Source organism: Denticeps clupeoides, chromosome 6, assembly GCF_900700375.1.
Source record: "Denticeps clupeoides chromosome 6, fDenClu1.1, whole genome shotgun sequence".
Classification (NCBI taxonomy): domain Eukaryota; kingdom Metazoa; phylum Chordata; class Actinopteri; order Clupeiformes; family Denticipitidae; genus Denticeps; species Denticeps clupeoides.
This window is the reverse complement of record NC_041712.1, coordinates 25,259,837-25,282,007: the sequence shown is the minus strand read 5'-3', so window position 1 is coordinate 25,282,007 and position 22,171 is coordinate 25,259,837. Positions and strand designations below refer to the sequence as shown.

The 22,171-nt window shown below is 50.5% G+C and overlaps 1 protein-coding gene and 2 long non-coding RNA genes across 15 annotated transcripts in view; 1 reads left to right on the top strand and 2 right to left on the bottom strand.

Annotated features, from left to right (window-relative positions):
- Positions 1-22,171, top strand: part of specc1 (sperm antigen with calponin homology and coiled-coil domains 1) — a 37,626-nt gene that overhangs the window by 11,561 nt on the left and 3,894 nt on the right. For 9 of the 12 annotated variants that reach the window (XM_028982768.1, XM_028982769.1, XM_028982767.1 and 6 more), the window contains 10 exons: positions 7,755-8,845; positions 8,928-9,266; positions 11,730-11,937; positions 12,050-12,123; positions 12,202-12,377; positions 14,576-14,688; positions 15,295-15,398; positions 15,548-15,620; positions 15,948-16,071; positions 16,586-16,688. In XM_028982768.1, the coding sequence (XP_028838601.1) occupies positions 7,755-8,845; positions 8,928-9,266; positions 11,730-11,937; positions 12,050-12,123; positions 12,202-12,377; positions 14,576-14,688; positions 15,295-15,398; positions 15,548-15,620; positions 15,948-16,071; positions 16,586-16,688 (2,405 nt within the window). Of the gene's footprint in view, positions 1-2,776; positions 3,199-7,754; positions 8,846-8,927; positions 9,267-11,729; positions 11,938-12,049; positions 12,124-12,201; positions 12,378-13,624; positions 14,478-14,575; positions 14,754-15,294; positions 15,399-15,547; positions 15,621-15,947; positions 16,072-16,585; positions 16,689-22,171 lie in introns of those variants that run through there. The other 3 variants (XM_028982777.1, XM_028982778.1, XM_028982779.1) reach the window with 3 other exon arrangements.
- Positions 10,877-14,707, bottom strand: LOC114792030 (uncharacterized). 2 transcript variants are annotated; one of them, XR_003750077.1, is made up of 3 exons: positions 14,450-14,707; positions 11,571-14,301; positions 10,877-11,416 (listed from the first exon to the last, which is right to left on the bottom strand). It is a non-coding gene; the product is annotated as an uncharacterized LOC114792030 (long non-coding RNA). The 2 variants fall into 2 exon arrangements; XR_003750078.1 differs by having other exon boundaries at positions 14,534-14,707.
- LOC114792031 (uncharacterized) lies at positions 16,286-21,157 on the bottom strand. The gene is made up of 3 exons (XR_003750079.1): positions 20,515-21,157; positions 20,192-20,433; positions 16,286-17,516 (listed from the first exon to the last, which is right to left on the bottom strand). It is a non-coding gene; the product is annotated as an uncharacterized LOC114792031 (long non-coding RNA).

Below are 22,171 nucleotides of genomic sequence, written 5' to 3'. Positions count from 1 at the left end.
GTTATGGGTCAGATTGAATCCCATTATTTCCAGATTCCATGATTACTTTAAGGAAGAGTTGGGGGCTTTTTTGGGGGTGTGTGTATCGTGTAATGAATTCCAGGGTTGGGGTGCAGCCTGCGTGTTGAGTCAGGTGACACCGTGGGCGTGGTCAGTTGGCTCCTGCGCTAATTGCATTTCACACGTTACAAAGCAAACCAATGATTCAGCCACTTTCCCTGCCAGTCCAGTGCAGTCACACAACAGGATGGAATTTTGCTGTATGTGGTGTGTGTGTGTGTGTGTGTGTGTGTGTTTGTTTGTTTGGTAAATCGGAGTGGTGTGTTTGATCCGTCCCACATGTGGAAAATGTTGATAATGGCATTTTGGAATGAACTGTTGCACATATTCTTTCATTTAACCCCAGAAAAAGTGACCCCAAGAAGATGTCAACACAGTCTAAAATAAAAAATTATTTCCCATCATTTGGTGTTTATCCCTCTGATATCGTGCCATGTTGTGAACATCCTGGTGAAGTCGGGCGGGGCGGGGCGGGTACCTGTTGGACGGGTCTGTAATCAACAGAAGGACGGCCACGCCCACCCAATTCAAGCTCCACTACAGCTCTTCACTTGCTATTGTGAAAATTGACTGTGATGGTACTGGTTTTGTGAGGCGAGTCTTCAGCCTGAATCCTGTTCTTCAGGAATTCTGCTCCGGTGGAATTTAGCCAGTTATTAGTGATTGCGTTTCGGTGCTGAAGCTGGACCATGGTGGGATGTTCCGGTTCCAAACAGAATGGCTTTACCTCCGTCCACACAGAGTTCCCACAATTCCAAGGGAAGAAACATGCCAGGGCGAGACATGATTTATTCAATGTTTAAATGCTGCTTTTGGCAGAACGTTGGTGGAGCCGAGAGCAGGGGCGGTTAGAGTTCTCTCATTCTTATAAATAACCTCTCTTACAGAAGGAACGGGTGTGGCGCATGGTGATGCCGCATCAGGGTTTATAGGAGAGTAAAGTGAGTGGCAGAATCCCGGGGTCGCCAGGTCTGCCCCCATTCTGTAACAGATACTGAATCCTCCCCTCTTATTTCTTTAGAAAAAAAGATCACAGATCTCAACTCATTTTTTTTTATTTCCCCAAAGAAGAACCACTTGTGAATTGATCCAGATGTGTGTGAAGTATTGCCCGTGTCAGGCTGTGAGGTCTGTTTACGGGTGTCGGTTCTGCACGGGCTGTAAATCTCACGCTGCATTTAATTACAGAGAGATGTGTGTGTGTGTGTGTGTGTGTGTGTGTGTGTGTGTGTGTGGTGGAAACACTACTATGATTAGTCCAGACTCTGCAATGCTGACGATGATAATGAGGATGAAGAAGGTTTTACATGGGTCCTGTTTACTCTTCATGTTTATAACATTCTAGTACAGACTGTCAGGGGCTGGAGCTGTGGTGAGGTGAGAGGCTTCGGGACGTCTGGGGGGACATCTGAGTGTCTGCGGAGAGGACGGAGGAGTTCAGGATGAGGAAGGAGAGATGAAATAAAGCCGCCGCACCCCAAATGGGATTAAAAGAGGAGCTCAGACTGAGCCAAGATCCAGAGGGAGGAGAGGAAACACAGGCACTTTAATTCAAACTCAACATCAGCATTTTTAACAAGTGCCATCTGAGCTTTTTGAAAGCCTTGTTACTCCCTGTGCCGATATTGACGCTTTCAGATGAAATAGAAGAATCCCACAGTCTGTAAAAAGACATAAGTCATTTTTATAATCATGTTTGTTTGGCAATTATTGCAGGGAAAAATAACCAGTGTTCAAATTACACGCCTAATTTATCACACTTTACAGGTTATTCAGGTTAATGTTGCCTACAAGCAAATGATGCAATTCTGTAGTTCTTCTAGCCTGGTTGCCGTGTTCATCATCCATCTAGTGGTGCTTCCTGAATGCTGGTAATCCTTCATAAAGAAGAGTTATGCCGATTTATCTCTGTCATAACAGAATGACAAGACGGAATGCAGCATCAGGTCAGAGATGTCATATACTGCAGTTCAGGAGCTGAAGAGACCCTGACACCTCCAGTGTAATCCACATCTAAAGGCAAGTTTTGGGGCAGCGTTTAAGGACGCAGACTCATAATCGAAAGGTTGGTTCGAATCACTGAGCAAAGCACCGTCCCCACACGCTGCTCCCCGGGCGCCTGTCATGGCTGCCTACTGTCACCAAGGGTGACCGTTAAATACAGAGGACATGTTTCGTTGTCACTGTGCTGTGCTGCAGTGTTTCACAATGACGATCACTTCACTTTCACTGAGGTTATTCATCTGAGGTCTGGCAGCAGACGATCCTCATTCGACCTGCGACCTTTCCGTTCCATGTCGAGGTTCAGTAGAACCAACATCAGGCACCAGGTCATTGAAACCAGACTTCAGGTTCATTTTCATCAGTTCAGTTGAGGCAGAAAATACACGTCAGTTTGTTTCAGAGTCTTGATGCTCTTATGGACATGAATGTTTTATACACACATGCATTGTGAATGAGAGCAGGGAAAACACAGTCTCTCTCACACACACACACACACACACACACAGTAGCTTTTTCCTTATCAGCACATTATAAAATAAAATCACCATCTCTGTCTAAAAAATACAGACTCTGTGGTTGCACAATCACTCACACACTGCTTCCACTGACCTCTGTGTAGTGTGTGTGTTTTTAGTGATAGAACTCATATCTGTACTGAAAGAGGGGAGGGGCATGAAGTGGGGGGGGTGAAGGGCGGGGCATTTGTGTGTGTTTAGCCACTCCTTTTTAGAACCACGGCTCAGATGATGAACCTTCACTCTGCTGCCGCTGCATTGCCGCCTGACATACACACACACACACACACTGGCTCCTGCCTCCAGCTCTGACTGCACGAGCAACAGGATTTCCACACACACACTTCCTGTCGAGCGACTGGATACTCGGGACGAGCAGGGAGACGAGGAACAGGAAGAGAAACAGAAGAGGAATATCTTTGCTGTGTGTGCGTGTGTTTGCTCTGGATGCCGAGTGTGTGTGTGCGTGTGTTTGCTCTGGATGCTGTGTGTGTGTGTGTGTGTGTGGGTCCTGGCAGGGCAGACTGATGGATTAGAAGTGTGAGAGCTGCAGCCACTGGAGAGAAACACACCAGAGTCATGGGGAACCAGGCTGGGAGAACCGAGGAGCAGGAGTCAGGTGTGACTGACACACACACACACACACACACATACTTTTAATCTCGTCAAAATATATAACACTATGCAGGGCGTTAGGACAGGTGTGTGTGTGTGTGTGTGTGTGTGTGTGAGAGTGAGTGATGTCCGGTGAGTGTTTGTTGCCGGATCGGCTTTGTTGTTTAATCATGGTGGACTGCTCATCTCACAGTCTTCACTGGCCACACACACACACACACACACACCATTGACTTTAGATTGTACTGAATGAAGGGATGGATTCTCAGCTTGCCGCTGCTGCACGTGTGTGTGAAGGTATTGAAATAAGTTGATTGTGTGTTTTGGTGGAGATGACCCCATGCCACAAGCCACTTATGAATTGTGTGTGTGTGTGTGTGTGTGTGTGTGTGTGTGTGTGTGTGTGTGTTGATCATCAAATATTAGTCCCGACTCACACCCTCTCTCTCGGACGTCACCCCGTGACTCAGAAGCATCTGGAAGGAAAGCTGGTGTCCAGCTATGACATCACTTCCTGCTGTCAGACACACTTTCTCATTCGCTGCTCTGTATCTCCAGTTCATATTGTGGAGGGACGTCCTGCTCTTCATCCAGGCTCCGAAATGAAGAAACGATAAGTGGAGCTAGCACGTGATTATTAATTATTATAAATATTTCACATGAGCTGAACATGCAGCAAGATATTATTTAGCTGCATCCGAATGCAGTGCTGTATTATAGGAGTGTGTATTGGCAAGGACGCCACGATACAGTGCGTATTTAAGTGCCCGGCCAGTCATCCAAGGCTGGTGTGGTGCTTGCAGAGGACTGAGCCAGCACCGTATTTTTGCATACAAAAATCAGAAAAACGTATCGATACAAGATCACCGCGCAAAATATCGAGATATATTGCCGTATTGATATTTCCTATCACCTCATCAGTTATATTAATTTCCATGCACACGTTAACGCTGTTTTTCACCGTCAGTGTCATTGCTTTCGGCCACTTCCCACTGAAGCTGGGAGCATCTTCTTAATCCAGATTATATTAAACGGTGAGAATAATGCAGCATTTATCGCCAACCAATCCCATTAAGGCTGAGAGCCTCATGCCAGCAGAGGACCGTAAAACGCGTGGCAATCTGTCACCGCCCTGTACTGGACAGACTCAGTCACCCTCGCTTTTATTATTATACTTTTTACTATTATTCAGAGTTGTCCTTTAGCGCTCCATGTCTGCAGACATGAGGTAATCAATGTCGATCAAGAGGATTTAAATGAATTAATTTCAGGTCTCGATCTGAGGACTGTGGAACCTCCACTAGGTTCTTGGTGATGGACTCTGTATGTGTGAGAACGTCTGTGCACTCGGATGCCCTGGTGACTCTCCCGGCGAAGTATGGGTGAAGGGCGAGGCTATTTTCAGCCGCGGTGGGATGTTTGCTCAGTGAGTGTGAGGCAGTCTGGATGGAGATGTTTGGGGGTTTGGGTAATGCGTCTGTGTTCCTGCCACAGTCGGATACAGGAACCGTGGACTGGTGTTTATCAGACTGTAAAAACAGCCACTCTGTGGCTGAGGAGAAACAGCGGAGCTCTGTTCATGGTTTCAGTCAGTATCTAACAGGTCACATGATCAGGGAAACCCCTTCTGTGTACGTCTGATAACGGTGATAAAGACAGGAAGTTCTTCTTCTGCTTTATCAGCTTTTTTTCCTCATGGGACGTCAGGAAGTTCCCCCGATACGAGCAGAAACTCTCTCCATACGTTTTACGTGTGTTTGCCAGGTCAGGTGTGTCGTGTTTGAATTTCCTCGGTGGCAGTTCCAAGCTCACCGTGTCACATGACCACAGACGTGGAGATGAGTCTCCTCGCTGATGAAACCCTCACAGTTTTCCCAGGAGAAAAAGAGCCATTAATCTCACTGTAGATACGGTGCTCCTCGGTATCTACAGCGTAGCCGTGCCGGCTCAGATGTGAAATCCTCGTTTGGTCTTAGTTTTTATAAGGTGAGTGATGGTAATGGTGCTGAGGAATGAATATTTTTTTGGGGGGATCATCTTAAGCTTTTAAGACACAAGCCAATCATCTGTGCACAGAATGATGTCCCAGTGCTCTTCAGAGGATGATGGGACTACAGCGGTCACGTGACTTATTCCTTCGTAATCTAGACGAGCCTCATACAACTGGGTAATGAACTCATTAGGATGCATATGTGGATAATTCAATTCCCAGGCAATTAGATTTTTCCCTGAATATGAATGATGTGGAAGAACCAGTAAGATGGACATGGCTGCATGTTCCTCCCAGACGGAGTTGGATGGTGTCGGGTGGCGACTGCAGCATATTCTCATTGATTCGTACGTGTGGCAATAACTTTTACTGAGATCTGTTTGTTTTTTGGTAATTTTATTTGTCCTCTACATGGCAGCTGTATTAAAGCGGGCCGCACCTTGCAAACACGATGGTGTAAATGTCTCGTCCCGACTAAAAACCTGGTTCATCCCGGAGGATTCTCCATCGCTCCTTTATTAGATGATTAACTTCATGTGAAATTCGGCTTCGACAGGGGACAGGGGTTTAGACATCTATGGACATTTCATGATGCCACTGACCAGGTCACCCTCCTTCTCCCCGATGACGCAGACGGAAATGTTTTTAAGAGGTGCTGGTACCGTCCTGCCCGCTGACCAGCGGACAACAGGAAACCCGAAGAGAAAAGCCACGCCTGTTTTTCACCCGTGTCCAGATAAGTGGAAAACGTGTGGCCGTCTTTGCTGGGACTTCCTGAACCAGGATGGCCACGCCCTTCCCAGAATTCTGCAACCACTAGAAATGTTCCTCCAAATCTCTGTTATAAAATGAAGGCCAGTCGACCCCGGAGAAGCAGGAAGAACAAGCGAATGGATTGGGCCGTCACCGGGAACGCTGGAAAATTCCCACCTCTCGGCTGGACCTGCTCAGCGAGGGGAAGTGTGCAGACGTGCGATAGCCTCGGCTCCTCTTCACCCTGACTCACAGTCGGCCATGTTGCTCTTGGCCGCCAGTGTTGGCTTCGTTCTGCCGAACCTCAATTTCAACCAAAAAAGGCAAAGTTTAGCTCTGCCGTGGCCCAGGGGCCTCGTGACATTTTGCATTTGGTGGAACCGAGGAGGGACCGAATTTTATCATCCTGGTGTAGGCCCGTCTGTCACCGGTCCATTAATACTCCAGGCTACGTTATCACATCGGTCTTCTCAGCAGACAGGCGGGAGAAGGATGGTTCCTTCCACCAGCTGGTGCTGCGTGAAAAAGCAACGTATACCGGGGTTCAAGTCAGCGTTTCTCATGATTCTTTTTATGAAGATGACCCTCTGGTTAGGAGGATATACATTTACATTTACAGCATTTACCAGACGCCCTTATCCAGAGCGACTTACAATCAGTATTACAGGGACAGTCCCCCCCTGGAGACACTCAGGGTTAAGTGTCCTGCTCAGGGACACGATGGAAGTAAGTGGGGTTCAAACCTGGGTCTTCTGGTTCATAGGCGAGTGTGTTACCCACTAGGCTACTACCACCCTATATATATATATATAAGCTTGGAGGAAGGAGAGATGTCCCACGTTCATCACGTCGATGGAAAAGAACTTTTTCTCCTCCTCTTCCCCCCTCATTCGTTTTTTAAACTGAAGGTCCGCTTGTTTTATGAATTCATACAGATGCCTCCTGAGATCCTCGTAGGAAGAACCAGTACGAATCCTGAAATTCCCCACGCTGAGTAAATATCTGCGAAACGCTGCTCAGTACGAGCGGAGGTCGCCGCTGAAGATGCATTTTTTAAAAGCGCGTGGCCTGGTTCTGTCGGCTGCTGTTATGCGTGTGAAATGTAAAGAGCGGAGATTATGGATTTTTAATGACGATGCTGGTGGCGGGGGACGTGTCCGTTGGTGGACTTCGGTGCTTTGGTGCATGCAGATCTGTAAACCGCTGTGCTGGTATGCATCGCTGGTGGACGGAGAGACTCTGTCTGAATGAAAAGGTGTGTGTGTGTGTGTGTGTGTGTGTGTAGCGCAGACAAAGCTGCTGTTCACTCTGTATCTCTGAATGCGCCTGCTGGGTTTGTCCCGAACACAGCGCTCGCTTTGTAACCCCCCTGCTCCTCTGTGCTGGAACGTTCTCCATGCCGAGGGTTGGTGGGCGTTCGTGTTGGTGCTGATCGCACCAGAATCAACAATGACCCCTTTGACCGTACGCGTGGCGTCTCTGCACCGACCACGGCCGCACATCTAAAGAGCAAAGAGGCATGATGCAGATCCGTGGTGCTCTGGCGGTCAGTTCATAAAGGCCGGGCACCCGTTCTCATCACGCCGAGTGTGAATGGAACAGAGGAGCTGCGTTGTCATCAAACCAGAGAAACCCTGCATCTGTAACATCTGACCAGAAGCAGAACTTCCATCCTGCAGACACAGAAAGGCGCAGGGACACGGGGACCATAATAAAAATCATATCCCAGTAGATATGGCAGAATCATGACAGGAGGAACATCTGCATTCTTTTATTTGTAAATGTAAAAGGTTTAATTTCTTGGTTTTGCTTTCCAGGCGTCTCCACAACAAAGAAGTCGGGGATACCTGCTCCTAGAGACTCCACGTCCACCATCTCCAGGGACCGGCTGTCCCTACGGGACCAGTTAAGGACGTCAGTCCCCAAGAAGCTGGTCCCCAGCGCCAGCACGTCCAGCCTGGCCACTCTGGCCAAGCGAGGGACCACGAAGCCCAGGCAGGAGGCCGATGGTGCAGACCGAGCCCTGCTGGAGTGTCAGGTCAAAGAGCTGCTGGCCGAAGCCAAATCCAAGGAGTTTGAGATCAGCAAGCTGCGCATGGAGCTCCAGCGGTGTCGGGGAAAAGCCACGCCCCCAGAAGCAGGATCTCCAAAGGGTGAACTGGAGATGGCCCCAGACCCTCAGGCCCTGGTAGGAGAACTGAAGGAAAAGAACGGACGTTTCCAACGTGAACTCGCGGCACTTCGTGACGAGAACCAGTCCCTCAAGCAGAAGCTGATCTCCCTGGAAAGCCATGGCAACACCAGCCCAACCACACCCTCCATCAACGGAGTCCACCCAGATAACAACGTAGGCAGGAACAAGATGTCCAGCTCCTCCAGCAGTGACGTCACCAAGGGCTCGCCCTCACCCTCTCCAGACTCGTCGGAGTTCGAGAAGATCCCGTCTCGGTCCAACTCTGTGGGCAGCGGCGCGGGAAACGCGGCTCACGACGAGCTGTCTGTGGAGCGCCTGAGCAAGAAGATCCAGAGGATGGAGGAGAGCCACCACAGCACAGCGGAGGAGCTGCAGGCCACACTGCAGGAGCTGGCCGACCAGCAGCAGGTGGTGCAGGAGCTGACGGCGGAGAACGAGCGCCTGGCCGAGGAGAAGAGCCTCTTCCAGACGTCCATGCAGCAGCAGCGCGAGCGCATCGAGCTCCTCGCCCAGAAGAACGAGGGCCTCCTGCGCCGGCTCCACGACCAGGAGGCGGAGGAGGCGCGCTCCGCCCGCACGGCCGACCTGGAGCAGCGCTGCGCCGAGCTGGTGGAGAGCTCCCGCTTCGAGAGGGAGAAGCTGGTGGACATCCAGCAGCAGCTGACGGGCAGCCTGAGGGCGCTGGAGCAGGAGCAGCAGGAGGTGCAGGGAGAGGTGGGTATAAGTGTTGAGTGAGTGGCACGTTCTGGAAGGACTATGGGTAGGAGGTTCGAGTTGAGGTTTCTGTCTTCGGCAGGTCCACGCCCTGCGGGAGGACAGAGACCAGTTGCGAGCTCAGGTGGAGAAGCAGAAGGATGCGACAGCCGAGGCCTCCAAGGCTGCAGAGGAGCAGCGAGCCGCCGTGGAGGCCCTGCAGATGGAGGCCGGACGCCTGAAGGCCCAGGTGGAGATGGAGAAACAGAAGGTGGTGGAGCTGGAGACGGTGCGGCGCGCCAGCAACAGCGACGAGCTTCGGGAGCTGCTGAAAGCCGCCCATTCGGAGAGGGACCGGCTGGAGGTGTCCTGCTCCGAGCTGCGGCAGGAGGTCCAGCAGGCCCACAGCGAGACGGAGCGGTCCCAGGGACTCCTCCTCAAGGTGGGGCACACTCTCCTACGAACCAGAAGACCCAGGTTCAAACCCCACTTACTACCATTGTGTCCCTGAGCAGGACACTTAACCCTGAGTGTCTCCCAGGGGGGGACTGTCCCTGTAACTACTGGGTGGTAGTAGCCTAGCGGGTAACACACTCTCCTACGAACCAGAAGACCCAGGTTCAAACCCCACTTACTACCATTGTGTCCCTGAGCAGGACACTTAACCCTGAGTGTCTCCCGGGGGGGGACTGTCCCTGTAACTACTGGGTGGAAGTTGCTCTGGATAAGGCCGTCTGGTAAATGCAGTAAATGTAAAAAGAGCAAAAGGCTCCAGAAATCGGACGTTCGCCGGTCAGATATGTCCCCAAAAACCCCAGATGAAAACCCCACAAAGGGGCAGCGGTGGCCTAGCAGTTAAGGACGTGTCCCCGGTTCGGGGGGACCATAATAACAATGATATCCCAGTACTGTACATTCTGCAATAAATGGCAGGGCCGTCGTCTATGACATGATCATCACCATCATCGATCTTAACAGGAGGAACATCTGCATTCTTTTATTTGTAAATGTAAAAGGTTTCATTTCTTGGCGAATCCACTGAGCACCGGTATCGTCCCCACAGATGATTATCGATGCGTCATGAGAGTTCCATCAATTTCTCTACATTTCTCCACGTGATGTTTTAAACACGACACGGGATGAGCGCTGAGGACGTCGGATACAGCCGGTTTTCTGGCATTCGTGGCGTCAGGCGTCCACTCGAGCGTTCAGACCAGCTGAAACGTGCCGCACGACGGGTTTATACCAAAATCCCGCATCATTGAACATCAGTTGAACGTTAATCAAATGCAGCTAGAAAGACGGTGAAAACGCGTTGGCGTTTGGAAAAGTCCCCATGGACAGTCTCTACCGGCGCTACTTTACATCTACAAAATCACAAAACAATGTCGGCATGAAATAATGGATTATGCATCTGCATGCACATCTGCATCGCGATTCGTTTGAACGCCGCCACCTCCGTTACGCGTATTTAACCTGGAATTCTGGAGTTCCTTCCCACCATCCTGCCTTGTCACCCGTAGGTTTCTGGGACGGTCTCCAGCACCCCTCTGGTCCTGGTCTTTCAGGTTTGCCAGAAATCTCCCTCACTGTCCATCAAAGTAATTATCTTCTGGGCTGATGTTCACGCTCCACCCAGCAGACCTACCGTGTCCTTGGAGCAGTCGGGTCCTTCTAGTAGCCCTGTGGGGAAAGCAGATGTCTGTTCTTGTGATGGAACCATGTGTCTCTGGGAGGATGGGCTTTGTTGGTGTGAAACCCTCACCTGGTCCAACACACGATCGTAAAGTCGCCGTGTTGGCTGTGATGGTGCTGGTGGAGTTGTAGAAGCAGCTGGACGGTCCGGTTAGTCGTGTGGTCTGGCGTGTCTTTACAGTCACGTTCTGTAAACGCTCCAGCACGTCTCCTGTTTCCATACAGCCTTCAAATTCACTCATACACGGTATGATATGCAGTGAAATGGTTTTGCGAATATAAAATATGTGTAACAGGTAGGTGTGTAAAGTAAAGTGAAAATTTGTGCTAAATCAGGGGGATTGAGTCCAGAAGTGATTGAAAGTGTATTAGTGTCGTGGGTGTTGAGAGCTCGTATGGCCTGCGGGAAGAAGCTCCTCCTCATCCTCTCTGTGTTGGACTTCCCTGATCGCAGCGGAGAGAACAGGCTGAGGTCCTTCACGATCTTCCTGGGGGACTCCGGTGCTGAGAGTGATGGAGGCTGCCTGTGGTCTCCCGGTAAGGAAGCTGGAGATCCACTGACGGTGCTCCAGCTCGGTGGCGAGTGTGGAAGTATGTAGGTGTAGATGATTGAGTAAACCACTGGAAACACAGTGATTAGTGAAGTGATTGTCATTGTCATACACTGCAGCACAGCTCATGGTGCACACAGTGAAACGTGTCCTCTGCATTTAACCATGACACTTGGCGACAGGCGCCCGGGGAGCAGTGTGTGGGGACGATCGGGATTCGAACCGGCAACCTTGTGATCACGGGGCCGCTTCCTTGACCGCTAGGCCACCGCTGGCGCGGTGCAGTTGCTCCAATGATTGAGATCCAACCGAGGGGTGAGAACCATGTGACATTTTGCCAACATTACTGTAGAGCAACAACAGAAAAATTTCACATGGACGACCTGATACACACTTTTCTATTTTATTCAGAAACAGTAAACCGCGTCAGTCGAACGCAGCTGTACTCAGATCAGGCGGCCACAGTCGCTGCCGGCACGACATTTTAACCAGGAACTCACCGAGCAGCGTCAATATGAAGAAGTCGATTCTGTTCCGCACCGCAGATCCGCCCGCAGTGGTTGGGACGTGGAAGGTTCCCTCTCGTCGGTGTTCCTTGTGCACGTGACTTCGCGTATCTGCGGGTTTACACGTGCGCGTCTGTGTGTGTGTGTGCGCAGGCGCAGGAGGAGCTGCGGCAGCTGCAGGAAGGATCCGAACGCCGGCAGCAGGAGCTCAGCGGCAGCGTCTCCGCCCTGGAGCAGCAGCGGCTGCAGGCCGACGTCCAGGTCAGGGACCTGAAGGAGACCGTCTTCGAGCTGGAGGACCAGGTGGAGCAGCACCGCGCCGTCCACCTCCACACCAAGCAGACGGTGCTGGACCTGGAGAGTATGACGCTCCACCACACACACACACACACACACACACACAGAATTCACAGTCTGGTAAACCGTATATTTTTAGTCCTGAGAGACAAGATCTCCTCTCGTTTCTCCATCAGACCAGCTGAGGAGGCTGGAGGAGCAGAAGGGGGAGCAGGAGAAGCAGCTGAAGGTCCTCAGCAAACAGATGAAGGTGGGACTGAGGACACCGTCGTCCCCAACATGACGCTGTCTGCAGGTTTTTATGCTCCTGCGTGTTTTTTTTGTTAAGGACGACGCGGAAGAGTGGCGCCATTTTCAGGCCGACCTGCAGACGGCGGTGGTCGTGGCCAACGACCTGAAGGTGGAGGCCCAGCAGGAGCTGCGGATGCTGCGCAGGCGTCTGCAGGAAGAGCAGGAACGCAGCAGCCGGCTGGTCGCCGAGCTGCAGCAGCTGCAGGGCCACAGGTACGCCCACCGGGCCGGTCCGGACACGCCCCTTTCCACTGTCCCTATCTGGCCACTCAGTTTCACCCGCGGTTTCCCATTGTCCCTGCTGATCGTTCCTGCTTATCAGGGTTCCGATCACATGATCCACCCGAGTTGACCCCCCATCATCACTCCATCCGATCACTACTGATCTCCGGCTTTCAGGATTTAGAGACGCAGGGATTTTGGAAAACCTTTCTGGATCGGTCCGGTTTACCTCCGAAACCCCGCCCACTCCGCCCAGCTCCTGCAGTCTGTTTGTACTCTGTTCTTTTCCCAGCTTGCCAGTGTGTGCAGGAGCTTTTTAATATTATTATTATTATCATATTATCCCTTCATCTGGGATCTATACACACAGCCAGAGGCTTTATCCTGAACTGTGTGTGTGTGTGTGTGTGTGTGTGTTCGATCTGCTGATGAATGAGTTCCTGATGCCCTGCGTGCAGCTTTACAGGAAAATTATTCATATCGATTAAGTACACTTTGTATAATTAAAAAAGAAACGGTCGGGTTGTGAACGGTTCCTACAGATCCGGTCCTAGTGAACCAAACGAGGGATCCCGGTGACGGATGTTTAACGTCTGCCAAATATAATGTAAATGTGGTGAAGATCGGCGTAGACCTCCGCACACAAAACACCCAAGTTCCCTTCATCCAACATGTTTGCTTCACGGTTCTTTGTTCACCTAATAAAGTGGAAGCCAGCTAGATCGCCACCAGATTAGCTTCCCCAAACACGGGACCCCGCCCGCCCCAGCAGCCTGGGACTTTGCTCCGCCTCGGCCACCTTTATGTAAAACCCAGGTGAGTGTCCTGACGGCGGCGGCTGAATGTTGGGATGATCGGAAGATGATCAGTGCACTGCTTCTGCTTCAGCTGACCTGCCTGACCTTCTCGCTGCAGGGTTTTGTTTGCTTGTCCATTTTGCATTTAGCGCCATCGGCTGGTTGATGAGTGGAACTGCAGCTCTGACCGTCACCCTGCTCTCACACGTGCGCATTTTGATTGGCTGATGCTCGAAACGCGACCTCTCACCTCTGGCCTGGCCTCAGTGGCCGCGTACGGGCGAGAGCAGGGTACGTTTTCTGAGCGGTTTAACACCCCAAACCCATAAAAACATGTTCCTGATTCAGAGGCCATGTTTTTACCGGAGAAGTGCATGATCCCGGCGAAAAGCCAACCAGCGGCCGCGTTCATTACATCACACTTTCTCCTCTCTGTTCTAGAACCGCCAACGGATCCACGTTCGAGAGCAAGACTGCAGTAGAGGGTCGATAGGAGGGACGCCGCCGACGACTCTGATCAGTGTTCTCGTGTGAAATGATGATGATGATGATGTAAATGACCATGTCTGATGAAGGCGTCCGGTCCAGTTTCACGTCTCCTGACGGTGCCTTGACAAACCCGAATGACACTTTTATAAACCAGGAGGCGGTTGCTCACGTTCTCCTCACTTCTTCTGACTTTTTTTTTTTGTCCTGTTTTAAATGTTCAGGGTTTTTTTTATTTTTTATACATTTAACAGTAACAGGGCACGGTGAGATGGTTAAAGAACCAATTCATTCATGCTGGACAGTATATTAAACAGTATAAATGTTTTTTACGTCAGCGTCTGACTGGTACACCAATACAGTACAAAAATATGACATTTATCCAAATTTATAATAAATAGGAATAATAACCATTCCTTATTGGTCATGTGTATGGGAAATATTAAAAGGTGACGATTAAAAGGTGACTGGTCAAAAAAACAAGCTAACATCAACACACATGAAGCATTTAACTCACATTTAGTACATTTTCCTCTGGAGAGACCTCACACCGACCAAATGTTGACATTTCTCTTGCTGGAACCTCTGCTGTCCCGTTTTCAACCAGCAGGTGGCAGCAGAGCTCGATGTTTCTGGAGAACGTGGTGAAATCAAACATGAATAAAACATAATGATGAACGATGGGATGGAATGTTCTCAGTAGGGGAACAGGATAGTAGCCGTGTGTGTAATTTAATGTTATGTGTGTTAATGCTGTTCTGCTGTTCTGTGACGTTCCACCTGAATAAAATCGCTCCACCACCACGCCTCTGCTGCAGTCTGAGGGTTTTAATCATTGCAACGTCCTCACCAACGTCCATTTACCCAGAATGCCTCTGAGGTGACGTGTTGTTCATGTCTCCGCAGCGACGAGCGGCCAGACGCGGACGGCGGCCCGCACTTCACCCACAATGCACCAGGCGGCGAGGCTGCGGCCAACGTCAAGTCGCTCATCGAGTCCTTGGACGCGCCAGTTCAGAGTGAGGGCGCGACGCCGTGACCCCGCCCACCAGCGTGACGCAGGCAGGGGGCGGGACCGGAAGTAGTGCGTTTAAGCGGCAGATAAAATGTCTTCACCCTCTCTTATCGTTTATAACCTGTATTTGTAAGTGGCATAAATTAACATATCGACGGAAGACTTTTTTGTAAAAAAAAAAAAGTCCATATTTCGATCTGTGCTGATTTCATTTTTTTAATCACATTTAACATAGACTACAGTACAGTAAACAATATTTTATTCAAATTATTTTTAATTTTATTTAACTATTTTAAAGTTTTTCCCCCTACACATTTAAATTTGCGCATCTCTGCCACCCACTGTTCAGTATTAAGTCGTTGTTGTTTTTTTTTATTTATAAAATGATTTAATCCTTCTGCCGATCAGGAGATTTAATTTCATGTGCGAATCCCAATTTCGCCCAAAACGACCCTTATACCCGAATATTAGTCTGCGGGCGTGAGTGAGTGAAGTGACGTCGCTCCGTGTTTTTTTTTTTTTACTTTTAAACGTCAGTATTAGTCGTGAATTCATAAATACATGAATGACTATTGATTAATTTTTTAATCGAACGATTGTATCCCTCCAGAAATGTGTCCCCCCGCCAGCCCGGTGCAGATGTCCTCCACCCGCAGCCCCCTGAGCGGGATACCTGTCCGCACCGCGCCTGCTGCAGCCGTCTCTCCCATGCAGGTACTTCAAATCCCACAATGCACCTCTCCATCCACCGACTACAGCTCCCAGAATTCCCCCGCTACATTACCCTGTATGGTGTATGTTTCATTTCAACATTCCCGCAAAAACAGCCCGTGTTTGATCTCATGGTCGTTTTATTCATTTAGAGGCTTTCCTCCATCAAGCCACTTGTGAACCCCCTGGAGAGACGGATCAACGTGGCAGATTTCTCTTATCCAGGTAAGGTGCTGGAGGCTCCTGTGTGGAATGTCCCTCATGGCCCAGCAGCAGTCAGGTGTCAATTCTGAGAAGAACATCATGAAGTTTGTACCCAGAAGGAGATCAGAGGGGCAGATATCAGCTGGCCTGCATACTAAGGTCACACCTTTCTGGAGGAAAGTCTTCTGCTTCTGTGTGGGAAAATATCTTCTGGGCGGGGTGGGTTATAGAGAATCATGAGAATGAGATCAGGTCTTCGTGATGGACGCTGGTTACACCAGGTGTTTATGGTGACTGTGTTACAGTAGCCCGGGTGTGTATGTGTGTGTGTGTCTCTACATTCCCCAGCTGAAGATCTGAAGCCCCCCTCTCTCATGAGGAAGAGTCCATCTCTCGAGTCGGTCATCAAGTCCCCAGCTGTTCTGAGAAGCAGAAACGCTTTCAACTGCAACAGGCATAACAGCAAACTGAGGTAGACACACACATGTACACACACACACTCACACACACACAAACGCAAACACACACAGTCCTCACTGGGTCACAGCTCCTCCAAACAGACTTCATGGGAACGTTGTGCTCTGTGTGTGTGTGTGGAGTCACGTCGAGTTGCAGGTAGAAAACAAAATTTCAGCAACACGATTATAAAACATTTAATACACGATTATTACAATCAGTGTGTGTGTGAGCGCGTGATGATGATGGACTCCTCGGCGGCATCACAAGCTCCCTCCACGCAGGGAGGCCGTGTCATGAGAGGTCGGTGCAACGACCCAGGGGTCTCCTGGTCTTCCCATGACCTCGGATGACCTCCACACACTCTCTCCCTCAGGGCGTGGCCTCCTAGGAGCAGCACCGGCCTCGGGCAACACTGTGTGTGCATAGTGTGTTTTTAAAAATGATTATCAGCTCGACACGTGCATTTACACACACACATAAAAACATCTTGTCTGAACCCCTCCCTCTCTCTCATCCCCTGGTGTCAGCGTGGAAAGAAAAGACCCTTTAGCTGCTCTGGCGCGGGAGTACGGCGGGTCGAAGCGCAACGCTCTACTGAAGTGGTGCCAGAAGAAAACAGAAGGCTATCCGGTAAGGGTCAGAGGTCATCGACCCAAACATGTATTTTTCTGTTGGCCTCCCTCCCTCTGTCATGGTGGAACCTCTGGGCAGTCAGCCACTGGGTTCTTTCCTGAAGGACATTCTGGATTTGGGAGATCTGGACCTGACTAGTTCTGGACATGACACCGTGCAGACTAGAGCGTCTCCGGTTCAGAAGATGTAAACGTTCTGGTTCTAACAGGAGCGGGGCAGAGTAGAGCGTCTCCGGTTCAGAAGATGTAAACGTTCTGGTTCTAACAGGAGCGGGGCAGAGTGATGATGATGAAGATGTAGATACTGAGCTCTTGCACACAATATCTCTTCAGGGCCACTTAAAGCTGCCATTTGATCAGATTCCAAGATCTAAAGCATGCTGTGGTCCTGCTCATGGGGTCTAGTGCTGCAGAACATCATCATCTCGCCCACAAGGCCTGGTAGAAATAACACTTCTGTTCTGTTCGGTCAGAGAATGTGTGTGTGTGTGTGTGTGTGTGAGAGAGAGAGAGAGAGAGATAAAGAGAGCATGTGCACACACACTCCTCACCTTCGCCCTGCTCAGTATTCACACTAATGTCCACGTGAGCAGCCAGTTAGTACCAGCCAGTGAGCTGATTACCTGTGTGTGTGTGTGTGTGTGTGTGTGTTGGTTTCTAGTACGCGGCTGGTTTTTGGACTGAAACCACCATCTTTGTAAAGGTCATGTAGACCCTGTCCAGCTCAGACTGACCCCAGACAGATAAAGGCTGGAGAGCTGAGTGCTTCATCATCCGGCCGCTGTTCGACTTGGAGTTCTGTGTTTATCTCCTCCGCCCCGGCTCGCTGGAATGCAGTAAGAGGCTTTAACTGCTGTGTTTACCGCATTTACCGGCATTAGCTGAACTTTCTGGACTTTTTCTTCAATCTATTTGTCCAAGTCGGCCATGAGGAAGGTTCCTCTTCGTTTCGAGCCGGGAACCGGTCTTTTCAACTCATAACGTGCTCTGAGGAGGGAAAAAGTCGTGTGTGGCAGTGAAAGCTCGGCCCGATCCTGAATTAAACACCGCCTGTCATCACTGCTGAGGGGTTTTGGAGGAGGAGGGGCATCCGACAGGAAGGGGCGGGGCCTTTTTTTTCCAAAAACAACCTTAAAGTTACCAGCACAGACCCCCACTTTCATCAACGTGAACCTGGGCAGGAAAATGTGGAATTGGGTGAAAGGTCGCGCTGGAATCAGGGACTGAAGGCGTCTGATGGGGGCGAGGGTGGGATTAGACTAAGTTCGAGCTGCCGATGCTGCCGCCAGGTAGTAGCCACACGGGTGCGGCTGGCCGCCATCACACAACCGTGAAGCAACCAGCTCTGTTCCAATCCGATTAAATCCACGAATCCGCCACAAGCCGCGCCACTGAAGTTATATAAACGGACCTTTTCGGTTACCGTTGCAGCTCTTCACCCCGCACTCGACGTGCTTGACCCCGGCGCCATACACACATGACCACGGGCGGGGAAAAGGTCACCGCCTGCAGGAGCTCACAGGCTCCAAATTGAGCTTAATGTCGGCCGGGGAAAAGGTCACAGCGGCGCATCCAGCCGCCTGTAATAAGAACCGGTGGCCGGGGAGGCGAGGACGCCGACTAATTACCCGTTAACATCGGAGGATGGAGAACCCTGTCAACCTGAGCACACACACACACACACACACACTGTCTGAGCTGCACAGGAAATTACATACATCACACACACACACACACGGACTTAAACACACGGTACATATATGCAAACAGGCATCAGACCCACTGACACACAGGAAATTACATACATCTCACACACACACACACACACACACACCCGGATTTAAACACACAGTACATATATGCAAACAGGCATCAGACCCACTGGAAATTGCATGCATCACACATGGAGCTGTACACACACACACACACGCGCGCATGTACAGCGACGTAAACACACACCTACACAAACACACATGCACACTGGTGCACGCAGGCAATTGCATGCATCGATCCATGAATCTCACACACACACACACACATGCTACATGAAAGCACGTGAGTGCATCCCCGGTTTCATCCGCATCCTGTCGTGCTCAGTTTTGTTTACCTCTAATTCATCAGGTGCCGAGTCTCCGCCCCCCACCTGCCCGCGCCGCGGCGGCTAAGTGACATAAAGCTCCTCTGGGGACGCGTGTTATTAGACCAGCGCCGGGCCGCGGTGAATATTGACCGCGCCGGATAAAGTAAGGTGTCTGTCCGGCTGACGCCAGACCGGGGACGGAGAGGTCACATCAGCGGCACACTCGTTACACATCTGTCCTGTTGTCACGGTAACCTCGCCTCAAAATATGTGTTTAATTAGAAATAAATGACAAGTCCTCAATGGTCGGCGCTCGCACCGTGGTCCCAGGGGAGCGTGTTGACTCTCCGGCCCATAATGCACTGCTGGGGGCGGCCTTGTACGCGTGCATTTGCGCGTGTCTTTGTTTCGAGGTTTACTGAAAGGGAACAGATGTCTGGGGAAATTGACTTTTCTCATTAGTGGCCCGTCACGCATGTCATTGGTGAGCGTCATTGTGGGGACGCACATTGTTATTCGGGGCTCATTAATGGGGCATTAGGGTGTATTTGCATGTGTAAATGTTTGTTTTGATCAAAACACACTCTGTGTGTGTGTGTGTGCACGTCGACACATCCCTCCGATAAACATAAACAGCGCTGACGTGGGGGCTGTGGGCACCCGTGCCGTCGCCATGGTGAGGTGGCCCCGCCCTCCTATACCTGCCTGTCTGAAGGTGCAGGACCCTGCGGGTTCTAAGTGAGTGTGTTACACCCCGTTCCTCCCCCTGTTCCGCTCTTCTGACCCTGCGTTGTGATTGGCTGGGCGGCGTTTGAGTTTTTTTTTAAATATCGACCAGGTCTGTAATCTTCACAGTAATTAGTTGTGTTGGCCCTTAATTGTAATAATTAGAACTGCCGATCTTCGCCGCGGTCAGATGTTGGGTCGGTACGTTCTTGTCTCCACGTCTTTGTGGCGAAGACCGGCTGCTGAGCTGCAGCTGCGTGGAAACTGTTTTTGTCATCAATTGTCACCGTGTCCTTGGAAGTCCCTGTGTCTGGACCCCCTAAAATGGATTCTTTCCCACCATATTTTTACCCCACCTTTGATGTCTGGCTTTATTTAGTTCCATTGCTGAAATGTGCAATGCACACACACACACACACACACCCACACACACACAGACAGAAAGAGAATGGCTGAGCTGTGTTTGTTCTGGCCCAAGACAATGAGAAACGAAAACAGGGTCTGTGGCGGCACACACACACACACTTTTCCAAACCTGAACCCAACCCTAAACTTAACCTAAAGATCAGCTTTTTAAATCCCATTTCTCCCGGTGTTCAGGTTTTCCGGTATTTGTGACGATGTTTGGTTCCAACAGAAATAGCGATTCTACACACGCACACACACACACACACAACCCACTGACTGTGGCTTACAGGACTCAGCAGTGATGTAATCGCTGGTGACATCTGTGGGCAGGAGTTTGTCTTTGACCGCCGGTGTGTGTGTTGTCTGACTCGTCTGGAGGACAGGAAGTTCTCGCTGTTTACTCGACCCGGTTTCTCCTGGTTCAGGGGTTTTTAAGCCCCTCCCCCTCGGTCTCGGGGGCCTTGATTCATTGTGTGGCTGCACCTCGTCTTTTTTTTGCCCTTTTTTGTTGCTTTTTCCTCTCAGACGTCTGAAAACAAAGACAGGGAGCGTGAGGGCGGGGTGCTGACGGAGTCCCACACCGAAGGGCGTCGGCCTTACTGCCACTTACAGACGAGTCATGTGGTTCTCATCTAGACCCCCCTCAGGATGTCACTTCCTCCATCCTGAGGGTCTCCTCTGATCAGGACAGAGGCGATGGTGAAGCCACCGTCCGCAGAACGATGATGGTCTCAAGGTCACGTGACCGGCTGGAACTCATCGTCTTGTGGGGACCGCTGCCTGATCTGAAGTGATCATCTGCCGAGCAGCACGAGATCAATTCTCCACCCGGGTTCCGCATGTGTACCATGGAGAAACTGAACATCCTTCATTGAGGTTATTAAGAGCCACTTTCATACCCAGCAAATCTGTTTCCATTTTCACGTTCATCATCGCCTCCCTCAGGGCCTCTCAGTTCACCGTATCCCATAAATCCTCCACACACACACACACAGTAATCAAATAGACCTACTGCTTCCATTCATTGCTCATTATTTAACACACACGTGCTGATGGGTTCAGCATGTTGCTTGGTGTCGGTCATGCTGTGTGTGCTTTGCTCGGTGGCACCTTGGCAGGTCGGGATTCAAACCGGCAACCTTCTGACTACGGGGCCGCTTCCTTAACCGCTAGGCCGCCACCGCCCACTACTTTTCATTCCAGTTATTATGCTGACGTGATCCTTCATAATAACACAATGATGGTTACATTAGAAGAGAATGCGGAACGTGCTGGAACCCTGAGCGGTGACGCCGTTCCCCTCGGTTCACACAGCATCTGCTGCTCATCTCGGAGTCCTCTGGCCAGACGGTGAACCCTGGTGTCCCATGTGACAGGGGATCGAGAAGCGGGATTACGCTCCGAATTTAGACCCCTGATGCAGAACCGGGCCTTTCGGGGTCTCCGGGCATCGGGCCACTTTCCCAGTCATGCTGGACAGAGAAATGTCCGCAGGAAATGGCTGCAGATAGACGGGGGTCGGGCGTGGGGGACGTCACGCACTGAGAGTGTGAGGAACTGGACCACAGGACCTCAGACGCTTCCGTCCCCATAACAACCCCCACCCTGAACGTGCAGTGCTGCATGTCTCTCGGTCCCACACACACACACACACACACACACCAGGTACCAGGTGGACGATGATGTGCTGTGAGAACCGTCGGCACAGAACAACAACACGTCCCCGTCATGTTCAAATAAACTCAGGATGTGTTTTCATGGTCCTCAGATGTGAACTGGAGACTCTCACACCACTCGAAAGACTTGATGAATCCCCCTGGGACGCCTAACAAGAGCATTGATCTTAGAACGTGTTAGAGCTGGACATTTGGATCTTCTGATCAATTGTCTCATGTTTTAGTCAGTTTCACCAAACTGGTCGATCTTACAAACCCAAAAATAAAAGGCTGTTATTCACCCAACATTAACATGTCAAAAAGGTGTCCTCAGTCCATTCTGAAGACAAGTCCACCACATGGTACTACTACAGCAGAAATAACCAAGCTGCTGTAGGTCCAGATGCTCCTCTTACTTCCATGAAGGATCGACTGGATCAGTGGGGTCAAAAAAAGTCTTGATACCCGTCTACTCATTGATGGGTCTCGCATTTTTTACATTATAGAACAAAACTAAAGATGCAGGACTATGAAATAACACGTGAGGTTATGTAATAAACAAAAGGAGCTTGATTTGGCTTCTTTTGTCTTCTCTCCAAGTTGGACAACGGG